The sequence below is a fragment of the Euphorbia lathyris genome, chromosome 2 (genome assembly GCF_963576675.1).
Source record: "Euphorbia lathyris chromosome 2, ddEupLath1.1, whole genome shotgun sequence".
Lineage (NCBI taxonomy): Eukaryota > Viridiplantae > Streptophyta > Magnoliopsida > Malpighiales > Euphorbiaceae > Euphorbia > Euphorbia lathyris.
The window spans coordinates 17,408,860-17,426,769 of NC_088911.1; the positions used below are offsets into that span (position 1 = coordinate 17,408,860).

At 41.0% G+C, this 17,910-nt stretch overlaps 1 protein-coding gene across 2 annotated transcripts; it reads right to left on the reverse strand.

Moving 5' to 3' along the window:
• Window positions 1–733: 733 nt before the first annotated feature.
• Window positions 734–7,439, reverse strand: LOC136217003 (origin of replication complex subunit 5). Of its 2 annotated transcripts, XM_066003561.1 has the most exons (7): window positions 7,284–7,439; window positions 5,890–6,868; window positions 5,378–5,797; window positions 4,437–4,746; window positions 3,707–3,811; window positions 1,026–1,087; window positions 734–882 (listed from the first exon to the last, which is right to left on the reverse strand). In XM_066003561.1, the coding sequence occupies exons 2-5, from the start codon at window positions 6,855–6,857 to the stop codon at window positions 3,761–3,763; spliced, it is 1,749 nt and encodes a 582-aa protein (XP_065859633.1). In that variant the 5' UTR covers window positions 6,858–6,868; window positions 7,284–7,439; the 3' UTR covers window positions 734–882; window positions 1,026–1,087; window positions 3,707–3,760. The 2 variants fall into 2 exon arrangements, with proteins under 2 accessions (XP_065859633.1, XP_065859634.1); XM_066003562.1 differs by lacking the exon at window positions 1,026–1,087.
• Between the last annotated feature and the right edge of the window lie 10,471 nt (window positions 7,440–17,910).

Sequence of the window (17,910 nt, forward strand, 5' to 3'; positions counted from 1 at the left end):
TATTTGGAAATATTATAAGTAAAATTGTACTATTTCGCACATTAGGTAAATCTGCACTTTTCAAAAAATATTAAAGGCAAATTTAGATTTTATCCCTATTATAATTTTGGTACATTTAGTTTATGAACTTTTTTTCTTCTTCTTTTTATTAAATCTAACTCTTCCTAACAGGGTTGTTAATGAGTAGAAGTGGCTCGATAAAATTTCAACCATATTAGCCTTGATTTATAAATGGAATGAGTTTGATCATGATTTTAAAACTCGATACATAAACAAGCTGAGTTTGGACATAACAAGACTCATCTCAAAAGCTCGCAAGTAGGCTCAGTTATCGATTCGTGAACAAGTTCATAAACATACTCTATTAGAAAACTCATGAACAAACTTTGATTTTATAAGTTCCAAAAGTAAAATGAGGTTTTGTATTCGTAATACCATTTATATATAATAACTAGGGTTGTAATCGCATCAAGTCAAGCTTTAGCTTGCTCATGCTCGACTCAACAAAAAGTTAACAAGCTCAAGCCAAGCTCAAAATCATGATCATGATCAGGTTCTATTAATTACTTGATTGTAAGTTGCTCATGAGACTCACTAATTTTGTTCATGGACTTTACTCGTGAATAACTCGTTAATTTAGTTTGTGAATTTTGCTTGCACGGACAAAGCTTGTGAACAAATAAACAAGTTGTTCGCAAATAATATGTTTATTGTGTTCCCGAACAAATTCACCTGATAACAAATGAAATAATATATAGTTTAGATATTTAATACATAGAAAAAATGTTTTAATTCATGATTTCAAAATACTAAACTTTGCTAAAATCTCAAGTTTCTCCCGCCATCACCCAAAAAATGTTTTGTTGGCTGCCACGTTTTGTTCTGTTTCAATCACACAAAAGAAAAACAATTAACCTCAATCCTTCAAAGATTTAAAAATTCTAAACTTTGTTGACAAGCAAGAAATCTATAATAGTACACATAACATTTAAAATTGACTACTCATAAATAACATTTAAATTTACCAAATAGTCGAGTAGTTGTAAGATCAAATAGGATATTCAATCATATGAATTTCTCCAACATCCTACGTAAAACAAAATTAATAGTTTAATAACTCAAGTAAAATACAATATAAACTTTAAATTCGATAAAATAAATACATTTTTCTTTTTCAAACTATAAAAGACTTTATACTAATCACCACCACACATCAACATCTCAACTCTATAGATGCCCAAAAACGCACGATGAGGATCAATAATTCCACCAGCAGCACTAAAAGTTGATTATGAAGTCTAGGTTGTGATTGGAATTGATAGAATATCACAAGTAATCTTTGACAAAATACGAAAATTCAAACTACGCTCGCTCTCCACCAAGTCAAGATATCAAATGGAGAATCTTTTTCATCACTATGAATAACTATTTCTTATCAATAACATTCAACTCGGGTTTTTTACCGAAAAAGTGTCGACCATCCTCATCATATCTTCAAATTGTGCCCTTCCTCCGGATTTCCCTTTCCCAAATCCTATAGGTTTAGAAAATCATGATTGACTTTCATTTTGAGATTGTTTCTCCAAATTTTTTGCACTATAGAGTATATCTCACTAAAAGTAAACTCAATGAACTTCATTTTGTTTCTAGGATCCAAAACACAAGCAAGTAAGATTAACAAATTGCAATCACCATAATATTTATTCAACTTAGTCATCATCCTCAAAGTCATTCCTATCATAAAATTATTTCCACTGAAGAGTTCCCTATTACGATTGGAGTGCATCAAGGTTCTGCACTAAGCCCATTTCTTTTTGCCATCGTTATGGATGAACTAACGAGTTCACTTCAAGATGGTATACCATGGTGCATGTTGTTTGCAGATAATATTGTGTTGGTTGATGAGACGAAAGAAGGCGTGGAGAGGAAGTTGGAACTATGGAGACAAACTTAGAGGCTTTAAGACAGAATATTTGGAGTGTAAGTTTAGCGGCGATAGGAGTAAGGAGGCATGGACAATCACCCTAGATGGGAGAGTTGTTCAGGCATCAGATTGCTTTCGGTATTTAGGATCCATTATCCAAACGGATGGAGAAGTAGATGGAGATGTTGCTCATAGGATTAAATCAGGTTGGGCGAAGTGGAAGAGTGCTACGGGTTTCCTTTGTGACCCCGGCATGCCAAATAGATTGAAGGGAAAATTCTACCGTACGGCAATCAGACCAGCACTGTTATATGGTACGGAGTGTTGGGCAGTGAAACACTGTCACACTCATAAGATGTCGGTGGCGGAGATGCGTATGTTGAGATGGATGTGTGGTCATACGAGAAAGGATCGGGTGAGTAATGAAATAATTAGGACAAAAGTAGGGGTTACATCTATTGAGAATAAAATGAGGGAAAACCGACTAAGGTGGTTTGGCCATGTAAGACGAAGAGCGCTTGATGCACCGGTTAGAAGGACTGAAGAGTGGCAAACGGATGTAGTGGTGAGGGGTAGGGGAAGACCTAAGCAAACTTGGAGGAGGGTGATCGAGAGTGATATGAGTATATTGGGGATTGAGGAAAATATGGTAGTGGATAGGAAAGAGTGGAGGGAGAGAATTTGTGTCGCTGACACGACTTGATTTCACGGTTTTATATGATGGTTCATGTTAGCCGACCCCGAATCATTTCGGGACTAAGGCTTTCTTGTTGTTGTTGTAAAGTAGCATCATCCAATACTTTTTTGTGTCAAAGTTTAGAAAGAAATAAGTTTGAACTAGGGTAATTAGTTCCTGAAAAAATATCAATAATCACTTCAAACTTCTCAAGAAATTCACATATACGTTTAACCTTGTCTCAATCTTTATCAGAAGGCAAAAAAATTGGGGTAAGGAAATAGAATATACTTGACTGAGATGATAGCAACGAAAAAAAAACACTGAAACAGTATACTCAGCTTAAGAGGTAACTCAGAAATTGATACTACTCAACTTTGGCCTTTCTATATGGCATCCTGAAACTTCAAAACCGGATATAAAAAGCTCTAAACTTTGCTCTTTACTGACATAAAATCCCTTAATTTTTATTACTCCAACAGCAGGTAACCCTCGATTATAGAACCGATAGAATGTTATTCTAAGTAACTTTGATTCTTAGACTTTTTTATTTTGAGGTCATTTAGGTGTTGTTTGGTTAGGAAATAGAATTGGACTATTTAGAGAGAGAAAACTCTAAAAATGCTGATTTGAGAAATCGAAAATGTGGTTCTATGGGGGCAATGTGGTCATAAACAACTTTAATTCTTGGATTTTATCATTTTGAGGTTGTCAACGGTCATTTTGAGATTGTTCACTTTCATAAGGAACTTTTTACACTAGTAAAAGGGCAAAGTTCAGGGGTTTTATGTGTAATTTTGAAATTAGGAAGCCAGAAAGAAAATAAGGTCAGAATTGAAGAGCCATGGGTGTAATTTACCCCAATGTTAAAAACCAATGGGAAGATGTCGTGAGAGTTAGGATATAAGAAAAAGATTGCAATGCTTAAGTTGCTAGAATTAAGAAAATTTTACTTAACTAAATTAGCATTTCTAAACTGATCCTGTCCAAGTATTGACCGTGGATCCAAACAATACCACTGGTTTCATTCAAGTGGACACAAGACAACATACGGTCCACCAAAACTTCAGATGAGTGAAATAATATATGCAATAAAACCTCATTACCTCTCAAACTTTCCCATGAAGATCTTTGGGAAATGATCAACATCACATCAGAGATTATCTTCTGTACAAGTAATTTGGCAGAGGAAACCTTAGACTCCGTGCAACCTACAACACATATTGAACGCATTTGGATAATTAGTACACCCCTTGTCAACGTTTAGATAAGTGATAAAAGGTATAAATTTAGCCTTAGGATTATTTGGGGAAGATAGATCTCAATTCCACCTATAAAACCGAGTAATGTTGGTACCAACATTTTGCAGATAAGAGTGATTTAAGACTCCAAAAGTCTATTTCCTGTTAATTTGGTTCATATCTACACCACATAAGGTACAAACATAGCTATAGCTATTAGAGGAGAATAGATTTAGATTCTACATATAAACTTGTACAATATTAGCACTAACATTTAGTTTCACATGGACGCTAGTTGAGCTTAGGTGATGCAGACATCGAACGAAATTAACAGGAAATGACTTTCCATTAGATTTGTCGTTAATGGAGTATGAAATTATTCAATCTGCAAAATGTTAGTGCTAATGTTGCACAATTTTATATGTAAAGTCTAAATTTATTCTCCTCCAATAGTCATAGGACTGAATTTGCACCTTTTCCTTAGATAATATAAACACCTTTGTACTTACAACCTATTATGAACTATAACAATAAGGAAAAAAGGTGGGGAAAGACAATGGCTTTTAAATGCAATTGGGGATGCTAAAAAGGTTACCTTCAAAGCCAGATCTTCAGAAATTGTAGATCGGTACCGAGTTGAAACCTCCAAGGGGCAACTTCCTCCTTTGATGATAAACTTAGCATTACAAAGACTAGATAGTTGCAACAAAACATCAGACATGAGAGCATTATCTGCACCTTCAGTTACATCATTTTCATCTTCATCTCCATCAAATGAACTGTCTGATATAGATGATATACACTGAAATATAGCTATTAACCTCTCCAGTGGGAAAGTTCCAGGTCCTTTCATAATCAATTCCTGTTCTGCAGCTTCCTTCAGCTGCCTTGATGTTTCAGAAGCCCTGAGAAGTTTAACAAAACATGAAATTTTCTGGTGTTTGCAAGATAAATACCACAATGTGAATTAATATGCTACCTTTTCTAGATTTACAGTAACAACTGGATACCTATACGTTATAGTCATTGCTACGCATTAGCTTAAGTAACCATTATAAGCTCCTCTATAGCAACACACACAAAAAAAAAAAGTTCTAAACTTCTGATACAGTCAAGACAAGGCTCAATAAGAAGCATAAAGTGGGATATTGAAAGAGAACTTTACTTAATTCCTTACCATTATTCTGTCACAAAGAACACAAAAAATAAAAAACAAAAATAAATTAAGCACCTTTTAATTGACAGAAATGATGAAAAATATGGAATGTTGTTGTACTAAGCCACATTCTAAAATAGTACAGAATATGTTTATTTTTCTATTTCTGAGGAAACTTTTCTGTCCCGATACTGGATTGAAATTTGCATTACATTATGCCTGACTGAATGATAGAAAATAAGCTTTTCCTGCTAACACACCCTACAAGACTAAAATCATGGTTTGAAGATCCCTAATGAATCAAGTTTTATAATTTAAAAGAACTGTTGGATTCACATAACAAGTGGTCGGCTGACGACCAGATTACTAATAAAACTTACTTCCTCTTACGTTTGCGGCTATCTGAACCCCCAGTTGAATCAAAAAGGGATGCATCGAGAGTAGCTGGGTTTCTTGAAGCTAGAAATGCTGAAATAAGAAGATACTTTGCAGAAGTAGACATATGGAAATCTACCTCTGCAAACTCTCCACCGCCTTCTAACTTTCTCGTGTTGTGCTTAGGCATTGTTTCCTTGTTAGATTCCACTTCAAGAGAATGCCGAGAGGGAACCAAGAATATCTCATTTAACGAAGGGAAAATGTGTGGCTGAATATGACTGAACAATCTTCTCTTCATCTCTTCAGTGGGTATTTGTGCCAAATCACTTAAAGGTTCACAATATTTTTTATACAATGACGAAAAAGCAGTAGATAACTCATCCACCCGTCTGGTAACTCTACAAAAGGGCCGGAGCACAACACTGTTGAGAAGAGCAAAAGAATATTCAGTGATAAGCTAATTTATGACAAAGATCAAATTGGAAAGCAAACAATAGGCAAATCACTTTCTTACTCAAGAAAGGAAGAGTAGAGCTTTTGATTTGCTTGATTTCTGATGAGAATTTTGCGAAGATCATCTTCTGTGTATTCAGGAAAATAAACAGGAATAGGTTCTATATATCCCATATTAGAGTAATATGTATCAGGCGAACTATTGCTAATATATATAAGCCCTACCTCAGGCATCTTCAACGTATCATAAAGATTAAACATGAAAGGCAGCATAATTGAACTTTTATCCCAATTCCGGATGAGCTCCACATTATCAAATATCAAATACAGCATATTGCCATTGGGAAGTCCAGTCAACTTTTTTGAGCTCAACTTAGCTGAAGCCCCTTTGAGATCATTGATGATACTCATCAAAGCTTCACAAAGTAGATTCATAAAATCTGATGGCTTCTCGCAGCGTTTTGAACTTGAATACCCATTAAGTGCATTCTTTCTATGAAGCAACAACTGATTTAAAATGGACTCAAACAAGATGCGAGGACTATAACACGTCCTACAGCTTGCATAAACAAAAGGGCGATTAAGATACTTAAAAATCTGGAGAATTACACTAGTTTTTCCAGTGGAAGCACCTCCATAGATAAATGTAGGAAGCATGGGGGAATTCAGGGGACCCAAAAGACGCAGTAGGTCATAAACCTGAACCTCTCTAGCAGGAAAACTAGATAAAAGATCATGAATGCTAAGGTGTTTCCCTCCAATTATAAGGTCATTAATGGTGGAAATGTTGGTGTCACTTCTCTTTACTTTGTCAACTTTCTCGTCTGTAGCAGCAGTGGACACAGAAGAACGAGTTGTTCTTCTAATAATTTGTGGACTTCCGTCATTTTCTTCAGCTAGTAATTTGCAATCGGATCTCTTTACTTTGTCAACTTTCTCGTCTGTAGCAGCAGTGGACACAGAAGAACGAGTTGTTCTTCTAATAATTTGTGGACTTCCGTCTTTAGCCATTTCTTCAACATAAAGCATTCATCATATTTCTGGGCGAAAAACACGCATTTTAGCGAGCACAAAACATGCTTTATAATGGTAATGACATTTAAGAGCACCTAAAACCGAAATTGAGATCCAATTGCAAATTACTAACTGAAGAAAATTAAAACAGAACTTCTAATAAAAAAAATTGCAACTTAATCCGCGAATCAATGAACTACTTCTCAAATAGAGAGACCCCCAAATAAAGGCCCATGAAGACACCATTAAGACTACACAAAAGTCACATAAGAACCTTAAAAGAAAAACCTGATCAAAACGGAAGTAGATGAGACATAAAATATGTACATATACCTTCCAGTTATTCAAAAACTTCAATTACAGATTGAAAAAAAGCATTTCAACTCATATGGATGCACTTACAACTCAACAGAAGGAAGAATAGGAGAAATTTAGGATTACCTGGTGGAAGATCGGCGGGAGAAATTTGCAGTGTAACAGAGAGACGGAGGTTTTTGCGGTAATTAGGCAATCGAAACCCTAATATCGTACGGATTGGGAACTGGAAGTCTGAGATAGATGATATTTTACGAGGAAAAGAAAAAGAAAATGGGAGAAAATTTTCCCGCCAACTAGCTAGAATCTCGTGAAGGCGAGTACAGCAATAGCCAGGTGAACCTTTCACATTTTTTTGTTAAATAATTTAAGCCTTTTTTAAAATTTAATTAAATATTAAAATGTCATAAAATTAACTTAGGATAAGGTACCGAAATAGGCCTAAGGTTTTTGGAGAATATCAATTTAGACTCAACGTTTAAAATAGCACTAATATAGGCTTAACGTTTACAACATAATATCAATTTAGACTTAACGTTTACAATATAGCATCAATTTAGGCCTCACGTATAAAATAGCACCAATATAGGCTTAACGTTTACAAAATAATACGAATTTAAGCTTAACGTTTACAAAATATATCCAATTTAAGCTAAATGTCACAATTAAATTAACCATATTATATTCATTTCCTATTAAATTAAACGTCACATATAAAGTTAATAGGGAAAGAATATAATATGATTAATTTAATTATGACGTTTAACTTAAATTATATATATTTTATAAACCGTTAAGCTTAAATTCGTATTATTTTGTAAATGTTAAGACTGTATTGGTGCTATTTTGTATGTGATGCTTAAATTGATGCTATATTGTAAACGTTAAGAAGCATAAAGTGGGATATTGAAAGCTAACTTTACTTAATTCCTTACCATTATTCTGTCACAAAGAACACAAAAAATAAAAAAACAAAAATAAATTAAGAACCTTTTAATTGACAGAAATGATGAAAAATATGGAATGTTGTTGTACTAAGCCATATTCTAAAATAGTACAGAATATGTTTATTTTTCTATTCCTGAGGAAACTTTTCTGTCCCGATACTGAATTGAAATTTGCATTACATTATGCCTGACTGAATGATAGAAAAAAAAGCTTTTCCTGCTAACACACCCTACAAGACTAAAATCATGGTTTGAAGATCCCTAATTAATCAAGTTTTATAATTTAAAAAGAACTGTTGAATTCACATAACAAGTGATAACTTGCCGGATCCGATTTGATATTCTCTGTCGGAGTTACCTGCAAAACAGAACCGGAAACAGGATCTCCGGGAAAACTCTCCGACGATCAAGTCAGTTTTTGTAAGAAGGTTGGTAATTTGACAATAGTATTGCGGGGAAAAAATGTGAACGTACCTCCCCCTTTATTCTTAAGGCCTTTTATAGGTGTTTTTTGGGTAACCGCCGAGGGCGGTTACTCCTTAGTGGGCCACGTTCTGAGGGCGGTTACCCCTTTTTAGGCCATGTCCCTTTCGTGGCTTTCATGGCAACGAACGTGGTTCTGAGTGGGAGTCTTGACGCTCCGTTTAGGAATTCGGGGCGGTTTACTCGCTGTGCCCGCTTCCTTCATTCGGGTCCCGTCCAATCTTAGCCCATGGGACTTTAATATGGGCTGGGCTTGCGAAATGAATATAACCCGTTTTGGGCTTCGCGGGTTATCACATGTCTCCCCCTTGGTCTAGCAAGAGCCCTTTTAGGGTCTTTTTATAGGGGACGCTTCGTCTTTGTCCGATTATTTCAAAGTTTTGAATTTGTGCATTTCCCCTCTTTCGTTTTCTCCGGCGTCGACCTTTTAATTCCGTTACTTCTTTTCCGGCGTTGACCTCTTAATCCCGTCACTTCACTGTGTTGTCTTTTTCATGTAAGTTTTTCTTTTCACATTTATTCCTTGTTCGGCCTTTTGCTTCTGTTTTCCTTTTATCGATCATGTCAGACCTCGACTTCGCGCCGTTTGACGACGATTATGTCCGCGAGGTCTCTAACGAGGTCGAAGAGATGGTTGAGGAAGCTTCAACCAGCTCTCTTGGGTGTAATTCTCATCCCGCCGACTTCCTTCATCTGGCGAATACAACCGACGAGGGTTTAGGTTTTGACCCCAAAAAGTTGATTCCGCCACCTGTCCCAACCCCTCGTTTGTTACCAAAGAAGGACAGGTCGGGAAGTCTGGTTTGTCAAGAGACAATCGATGATTTGCGGGAGCATTATCCCTGGCTCCGAGGTCTCGAGACTATCATTCCTGGGGAGGATAGGGGACTGGGCGATTACCCAAAGGGGTACTTCACTATTTTCGTGGCCCAGATTATCTGCGGCTTCACTTATCCGCTGGCGGATGAGATTGCTTCCGTCCTAGGCGGTTACGGAATCGCGCCCGGGCAATTGCATCCTAACGGCTGGGCCGATTTGACTCTGGACAAATTCTTGGCGGATTGTTTGGAGGTTCCCTTTTCGCCCAAAATCTTCTCCAAGCTCCACCATTTCAAAAGCTCGGCGGGGTATTTCACTTTCATCCGCCAGAGCGGATACTATGGTTTTGACGAGAAGTTGAACAAGATCCGCGAGTGGGATCGATCTTACTTTTTTATCAAGTTTAATGAGGAAAACTTCCTTCGTTGCTGGAGCCGACCCAACGTAAAGAGTTTGAACTTCGGGTATCCCAGCAAGGAAGAATCCGCCGTTATCAAGTTCCTGAAGAGCACTCCTCCTTTTGTATGGACATACGATCAGGCCTTTCATATGCTAAGGAGCCGAGTAGCGATTGCGTACCGCGAGGGGGATCGCGTTGTCTATATTCCTTATCGCATTTTTGTGCAAGGTACTTTTTATTTCCGAGTTGATGGTTTCTTTTAACCCTTTGCAGGGGTGATCCTTTATCTCAAATCGCTGCAGATCGGGAGGCTAAAGCCCTGGCGAGAAGAAAGAAGCGGATGACGGAAACCGCTTCCGTTGTAGGGGCGGATCCTTCTGGAGGGACGATTCCTTCTATTGGGGCGGCTTCCCCGGTTAGGGCTTCCGCTTCACAAGGTCCCGCTTCTGCCTCCGAGGATCTTCCTTTAACCAGGAAGCGGAAGATAAGTGCGGATACAGAGTCTTCTCGTTCTAAAAAGAAGAACACTTTTGTGTCCCTTACTGTTGGCGGCGCACCTGTATCCGCCTCGTCTAAAGGAAAAAGCAGTACCCCCATTCACGAGGTATCTTGATCTACTCCCTCTCGTATTGCTATTTTTTCCTCATGAGCTATCTGCCGTTCTCTTGATATTTTTCTTTATGCTTTTGCAGCCAATCCCCGATATTAGCGGATGGTGGACTAGGACTTTCGGCCTGGCCGTGAACTTCTCTTGCAAGGATATTGTATCTTCCATATGCAATGTCCTCGGGCGACTTCCCTCTGCCTCCCGTGTGCGTGAGCAAGTACCGCTCCCTACTGCTGTGGAAGGGATCGAGAAGCGTTCTGTAGAGGTATATTATTGCTTTGTCCTTCACTTTCAAATATCTTGTGTTCATTGTAACCGCATATTTCTATTCGCCCATTTTTATTTGTGAGACGTGTTATATGCAGATTATCAATTTCGCTGAGGGCATTCTCCGAAGGGATGCAGAGTGAGCCAAGGAGTTGGAAAGTCTTGGTACGGAATTGGCGACTCAGAAGTCGCTTTATGATGATGTCCAAGGGAAGGTGAAGGTCCTAGAGGGCACCTGTCAGAAGGCCGTGGGCGAGAAGGAGGAGGCCCTTAAATCCCTTCAGGCCAAGTCCGATGAACTGCAAAAAGCCCTCGACGACCTAGCTGCTTTTAAGGAGGCCCAAAAGAAGAGGGTTGAGGAGATTTTGGCTGAAGATGGCGCCCGCATCTACTGGTATGGTGAGCGGATTCATGCGGCTTATGAGCACGGGCATCAGGGTCTAGTACTTAACCGCCCCAAAGTTCCCATCCCTGAAAAGGATTTAACTGGGGAGTGGGATAAGCTGGAAGCCGAGGATGCTGATATGGATGAGGTACTCTTCTTAGATTGGAAGAGTCTTCAGGATCCTCCGATTAGCTGCGAGATCCCTATTCAGCCCGCGGAAGGAGAGGCACCCCAAGCCGTTTCTCAACCTGTGCAAGAGGTACTTCTCACCGAAGAGGTTACTGAAGCGGTTACCGATTCAAGGGTTGAGGATTCGCTTGAAGTAGATCCTCCTACCGGAGGAGATGAGGGAGTCGCCGCAGTCCAGGAGGGCATTAGGGGCGAAGGAGAGGAAGCTGTAGCATAGCTTAACTTATATTTGGACTTTTGTATGTAAAAACCATGTAACAAACCGCTCTGATATATATATTTTCTTTCGGTTGTTGCTTTTCATATGTGTGTGATTGTCACTTTTTTGCCCTTTATATGTGCCCTTTGTCCTTTTGCCGACTCCATATTTGTGTTTCTTCATAGCTAGGGTGGCCAGACCCTTTTTGCAATTTTGAGTACTCGTTTATTCGCTTAATTTTATGCCTTAACTTATAATTCTTCTTTCGAAAATAATCATAAGTTTTGATCATAAGGTTTTGCGAGTGATGCGTAATCATGCATCCGCCTTTCTTTCATAGGCTACACATTTATGTGTTTTTTGAGTTTTAACCCTAAGGGTTTTGCGAGTGATGCGTAATCATGCATCCGCCTTTCTTTAATAGGCAACACATTTATGTGTTTTTTGAGTTTAACCCTAAGGGTTTTGCGAGTGATGTGTAACCATGCATCCGCCTTTCTTTAATAGGCTACACATTTATGTGTTTTTAAGAACAATCCGCATTCGGGCGTAATATATTGAATAAATGTAATAATTGGATACCTTTATTGATAAAGAGAAAAGGTTTATTACATAGGTACACCAACTGTGTGGGATCAAAGCCTCATTAAAACCTTTTATCAGAAAACCCAATGGGAAAAACTCATAAAAGGAAAAAGAGTACTCGTCATTTCCTCGAACTACTCGGCCTTTTTATATAGGCGTAGATTCTCTAGATTCCAGGTGCGCGGGAGCTTCTTTCCGCTCATTTCTTCTATTTCAAAAGTGGCTGGTCCCAGCTTCTTGGATACTTTGTATGGTCCGATCCAGTTGACGCCCAGCTTGCCTTTGCCATCTCTGGATTGTATTTTATCCGCTTTCTTCAAGACCAAGTCGTTCTCGTTGATTATTACTTTTCGCATTCTTCTGTCATGATATTTCTTGATTCTATTGCGATATACTGCCATTCGCATGTAAGCTTTTTCTCTTCGTTCCTCCACAGAATCCAAAGCATCTCTAATGTTGATAGGATTTTGTGTGTTGCAATAATAAATTATCCGATCCGTGGGCGACTTGATTTCAACAGGTAGGACTGCTTCGGCTCCATAAACTAGCGAGAAAGGTGTTTCACCTGTTGCTGCCTTTACAGAGGTTCTGTATGCCCACAATATATGGGGTACCTCATCCGCCCAACCTGTTTTTTTGTCTCCTAGCCGCTTCTTGATGCCTTGAATCATGGCCCTGTTGGTAACCTCCGTCATACCATTCGATTGGGGATGGTTTACGGAAGAAAAATGATTCTTGATTCTCATGCTTTGGCAGTATGTTTTGAACTTGGCACAGTTGAACTGGGTGCCATTGTCGGTTATAAGCTTCTGCGGGATCCCAAATCGCATGATAATGTTCTCTCGTAAGAACTCGATCATTCGCTCGGGTGTTTGTGCGGTTACTGCCTCCGCTTCTACCCATTTACTGAAGTGGTCCACTGCGACTATCAAATACTTCCTTTTCTTTGTTGTTTCTGGGAATGGACTCACTATATCAATTCCCCATGTTGCGAATGGCCACGCCGTCATTATAGTGATTTGTTCAGCTCCGGGAATATGCTTTTCATTCGCATGGATTTGACAGTTGTGACATTCCGCAACCATCTTCTGGGAATCTTCCACCACCTTGGGCCAGTAGTATCCCATCAGTTTGACCTTTCTTGCCAATGCCGCCGAAGCTTCGTGCGCGCCACAAATTCCTTCGTGCAGTTCTCGCAGCACATAGTCTCCTTCATTGCGACTAACACATTTCAACCATGGACATGTGTACGATTTCCGATACAAAGTTCCATCCCGCATTGAGTATCGTGCCGACTGCCCAATTATTTTTCTGGCTAAGCTCTTATCAACTGGCAAATCTCCCTGCTCCAGATACTGACGGATTGGCATCCGCCAATCTTCATCGTCTTCCAGTTCCTCGATGATCATAATCTGATCAACCTCGAATGCTGGTGCCGATTTTATTTCCAAGCTGCATGCTTTTTGACTCCATGGTTCTCTACTTGCCGCTGCTTTTGCCAATTCGTCAGCTTTTGCATTTTGGCCTCGTGGAACATGCACCATCTACCAAACGACTCCCTTGTGCGTTAACTCTTGTGTCAATCTGCCGACTACCTGATGGTATTTTACTAGCTCCTCCTGTTTCACCAGATAATTTTTTGTGATCTGGTTTATCATGAGTTTGGAATCGCTGTAGATTACCACTCTTTCTGGGGTGAGTTCATTGAGCAACTTCAACCCGCATATCATTGCTTCATACTCTGCGGCATTATTGGTAGTTTTGAAAGTTAATTTTGCTGCATAGCACAGGCGAATAACCTCCGGGCCCTTGATGACGACTCCCAGCCCAGCTCCATCTGTAGATAATGCCCCATCTGTGTACATGCTCCACTCTTCTTTTTGTGCCTTCGGACATTCATCGTCATCCCAGGTGAATTCGTTCACGAAATCAGCGAGTACTTGGCTCTTTAGCGCTGGTCTCCCTTCATAGCGAATACAAATTCTCCCAGGCGAATTGACCATTCCATCAACCGGCCGGATGCGTCAGGTTTCTGTAATACCTTTCGCATTGGGATGCCAGTTCTCACAATGATAGTATGCGCCTGAAAGTATGGTTTCAATCTAGCCGCCGTGGTTATCACTGCGAGGGCCATTTTGTCCAACTTCGAATACCGGAGTTCTGCATCCTTCAGGACTTTGCTCACGTAGTACACCGGATATTGTTGCCCTTCTTCTTCTCGCACCATCACAGTGCATATCGCCATATTGGTGACGGATACGTAGAGAAATAAATCTTCTCCATCCTCCGGCCTACTCATTAAGGGCGGATAACACAGTAATCGCTTTATCCCCTCGAATGCTTCTTGACAATCCGGCGTCCATTCAAAGGACTTGGATTTTTTGATGGTATTGTAGAAAGGTAGACATCTCCTAGCTGAGCATGATATGAATCGCCCTAATGCCACCAACTGCCCATTTAGTCTCTGTACTTCTCTTATGCTCCTCGGCGTTTTCATCTCCATTACTGCTTTAACCTTCTCGGGATTCGCCTCAACTCCCTTGCCGCTAACAATGAAACCCAGGAACTTTCCCGCTCTTGCTCCGAATGTGCATTTCTCTGGGTTCAATTTGAGGCCATATTTGATTAGCACTTCCAGGATTTCTTTGATATCCTGCGGGTGGTCTTGCATTTTCTTGCTTTTGATGATCATGTCATCAACGTAGATCGAGAAGTTCTCGCCGGATTTGTCTGAAAATATCTTGTTCATCATCCTCTGGTATGTTGCTCCCGCGTTTTTCAATCCAAAGGGCATCACTTTGAAGCAATAAGTCGCCTGGTGAGTTATGAACGATGTTTTGATTTCATCCGCCTTCTCCATGGGTATCTGATGGTAACTGGATTTCACGTCGGTGAATGATAAAGCTTCATATCCTGCAGTTCCATCTACCAATATATCAATGTTAGGAAGCGGATACATATCCTTCGGACATGCCTTGTTCAGATCTTTGAAGTCGACGCACATTCTGTACGTTCCATTTGGCTTTTTGACTAGCACCACATTGGCTAACCACTCCGGATAGGTGACTTCTCGAATTGCATCTGACTTTAGCAAATCCGCCACTGCTTTTTCAATCGCCTTTTACCGCTCAGGAGCATGTCCTCTCTTTTTCTGTCGCACTGGGGTTGCACCTTTGTCTACATTCAAACGATGGGTTGCTACGTCTGGACTTATTCCTTTCAGTATTTCATTTGGGGTGGCAAATGCCGACTCACATTGGACCAGCACCTCGGCAATGGCTTTCTTCGTTTCTTCGGGGAGGCCCGTCGCTATTCGCACATTTTTGTCGCTTGAGATGGCGAATAGTTCCGTTTCTCCCAATGCTTCCGCTGACAACTTCTCCTCTACCCTATCTTCCTCGTCTGGCTTTGGTTCAAGTGACAATGTATAGGCCTGTTGAGATACAAGTTGATCACCTTCAACTATGACTCGCCCTTGTTGTGTTGGTAAATGTAATGTTAAATGCTTCATTGAGATGAGCGACTCCGTTTCTGACAGGAATGGGCGTCCCAGAATTATGTTGTAGGCCAATGGGAGATCAATAATTGCGAATTCTAAATCACCTCGCCATTTTAGCTTTTTATCGCCCATTTCTGCCTCCAACACCACCTGTCCACTTGTTTGAGAGGATTGACCCCCAAAACCTGTTACATCCATGAATGTATGTTCCACTCGCTCGTCATTAATTCCCAACTTGTTGAATGCTGTCCGGGTAATGACGTTGCAAGAACTGCCTGTGTCGATAAGGACCCGCTTGACGTCCCATCCTTCTACAGCCATTGTAATCACCAAAGCATCCGCATGCGGCTCCGTGATTCGCGCGAATGAGTAATTGAGGGCATCCCCCCTATAAGTGTTGCTTTTTCGCTGTTCACGGCGAGCTCTTTTTGTTGGAGGCTCATAGATCCCGCCGGCTATCACGTTTATCACTCCTTTTTTCTGCTTCTTTTCGGGCCTTGCCTCTTCTTCATGTGGTAACGTTGCTTTCTCGCCACTAGTCTCCTTTCGTACAAATTGATTCAGCTTGCCCCTTTCGATCAGCCTTTCAATCTCCTTCTTCAATTCATAGCAATCGTTCGTGTCGTGGCCGTTCAATCTGTGGAACCTGCAATATTTGTTAGGATGTCGCCCCAAACTGGTTCGACCTTTTACCTCGGGGAACCGCACATCCTTCTTCAGGGGGCTCTTTTCGATCCAAAGTAACACCTCCTAGCGAGTCGTGTTTAATGGTGTCTGAGATCCGCCACTTTGAAAGGGGCGATCGCCTCTCCGAACAAAATTACTTTTGGACTGGGTCTGGCGCCGATTGTCCGAAGTGGATCTAGCGGCATCTCTTTCTCGCCGGGTTTGAGCCCTATGTTCCCTGTTGACATCATCCACTTCCATGAATTCCTTTGCTATTTTCATGAGTTCGGCCACTATGCGCGGCTTGTTGCGGATGATTTCCTCCCGCATACTCCAATCTGTGGTTCCATCTGCCATGATGTTGCGGATGCTCACGATATCCGAGTTTTGCAATCGCACCAGAATATCGTTGAATGCGACAACAAATTCCCTTAGGGAATTATAGTTCCTCTGTTTGATCTCCTTCAGCTGCCTATCCGTCACATCCGCTGCTTTACAGCCCACAAATTTCGCACAGAAATCCCGACTATATTGATGCCAATTGTGAATAGATTCTGCGGGTAAAGATCGAAACCAATCAGATGCGGCTCCGCCCAAAGTTGTCGAGAATAACCTGCAAATGATGCTTTCACTCGCTCCTGCAACATCCATTAGTTCTCTGTAGTTCCTGACATGAGCCTCAGGATCAGAATTTGGATCCCCATAGTATTTAGGTATCGCGGGCGCTTTGATTCTGTGATCTGGAATGAATTCCCGCAACGAAGGGGCAAAAGGTGAATCGCTCTGGACCTCTGCTCTCGGCCTAGGCGAGTACCCCATTCGCTCCATCATGCTTCGTAATTGATCTTCTAAGTCAATATCGGGTATTCACCGGACTTCTTCCATCCGCTGCTGGTGAATTCTAGGTGGCATCCACCCGCCCATCGGTGTTGAGACGTGTGCCTGTTGGGGGAATAACCGCTGTCCCGTTATAGGATCAAAGTTCCATGTGTGCTCTCGCCCAGGAGTCATCAACTCCGAATGTCTGTGAGGAAAAGGTTCCACTTGCTGTAGCGGAAGAGTGCCTTGCACTCCTGGCAACGGTTGGGATGGCTGCCAGGTCGGATGTATCGTCGTAATGAGATCTGGGTGCGAGTAGTTGCTCGGGTGGCTGTGTGGGTTTGTGCGACTACTCTGGCCCACTTGATTTGGCGCCTGAGATGGCTGCGGGAGGGCCGATATGACAGGGATAGTCGGTGATTGTGTTGAGATAACCACAGGTTCTTGAGGAGCAGCCGCCACGGCGGTATTGTGTTCGGCGAGGGCAGTTAGTAAATTAATCATTCGATCTCCAGCCGCCTGGCTCATGTTCGAAGCCAAGACTTGTCCTGCCATTTGCACGAAATCACGATTGGACATTTCCATCTCAATTTGCACTTGGACTTCCAATAAGGGACTCAATTGTCCCGAAGGACCCGATGAGCTAGGCACCACAGGCTGTGTACTTGCAGGTTGCGAATTCGCAATTCGTGGTCCCCTGGAGTTCATACTGGTTGATCTAGTGGTAACGCCGGTCGTTCGTGATGGTTCTGACATGTTCTTCTTGTACCTTTAACCAAATGTTGGTAAAAAAGGTCCACGCTCACCGCACCAATGATAACTTGCCGGATCCGATTTGATATTCTCTGCCGGAGTTACCTGCAAAACAGAACCGGAGACAGGATCTCT

What these genes read in the sequence shown, in the direction of transcription:
- LOC136217003 (XM_066003562.1), bottom strand. Translation starts at nt 6,857, where the DNA reads ATGCTTTATGTTGAAGAAATGGCTAAAGACGGAAGTCCACAAATTATT. An exon ending in CTCTACTCTTCCTTTCTTGA is followed by an intron (nt 5,798 to 5,889) that starts GTAAGAAAGTGA and finishes TCTTCTCAACAG; the next exon opens with TGTTGTGCTCCGGCCCTTTT. An exon ending in CTGAAGATCTGGCTTTGAAG is followed by an intron (nt 3,812 to 4,436) that starts GTAACCTTTTTA and finishes TATGTGTTGTAG; the next exon opens with GTTGCACGGAGTCTAAGGTT.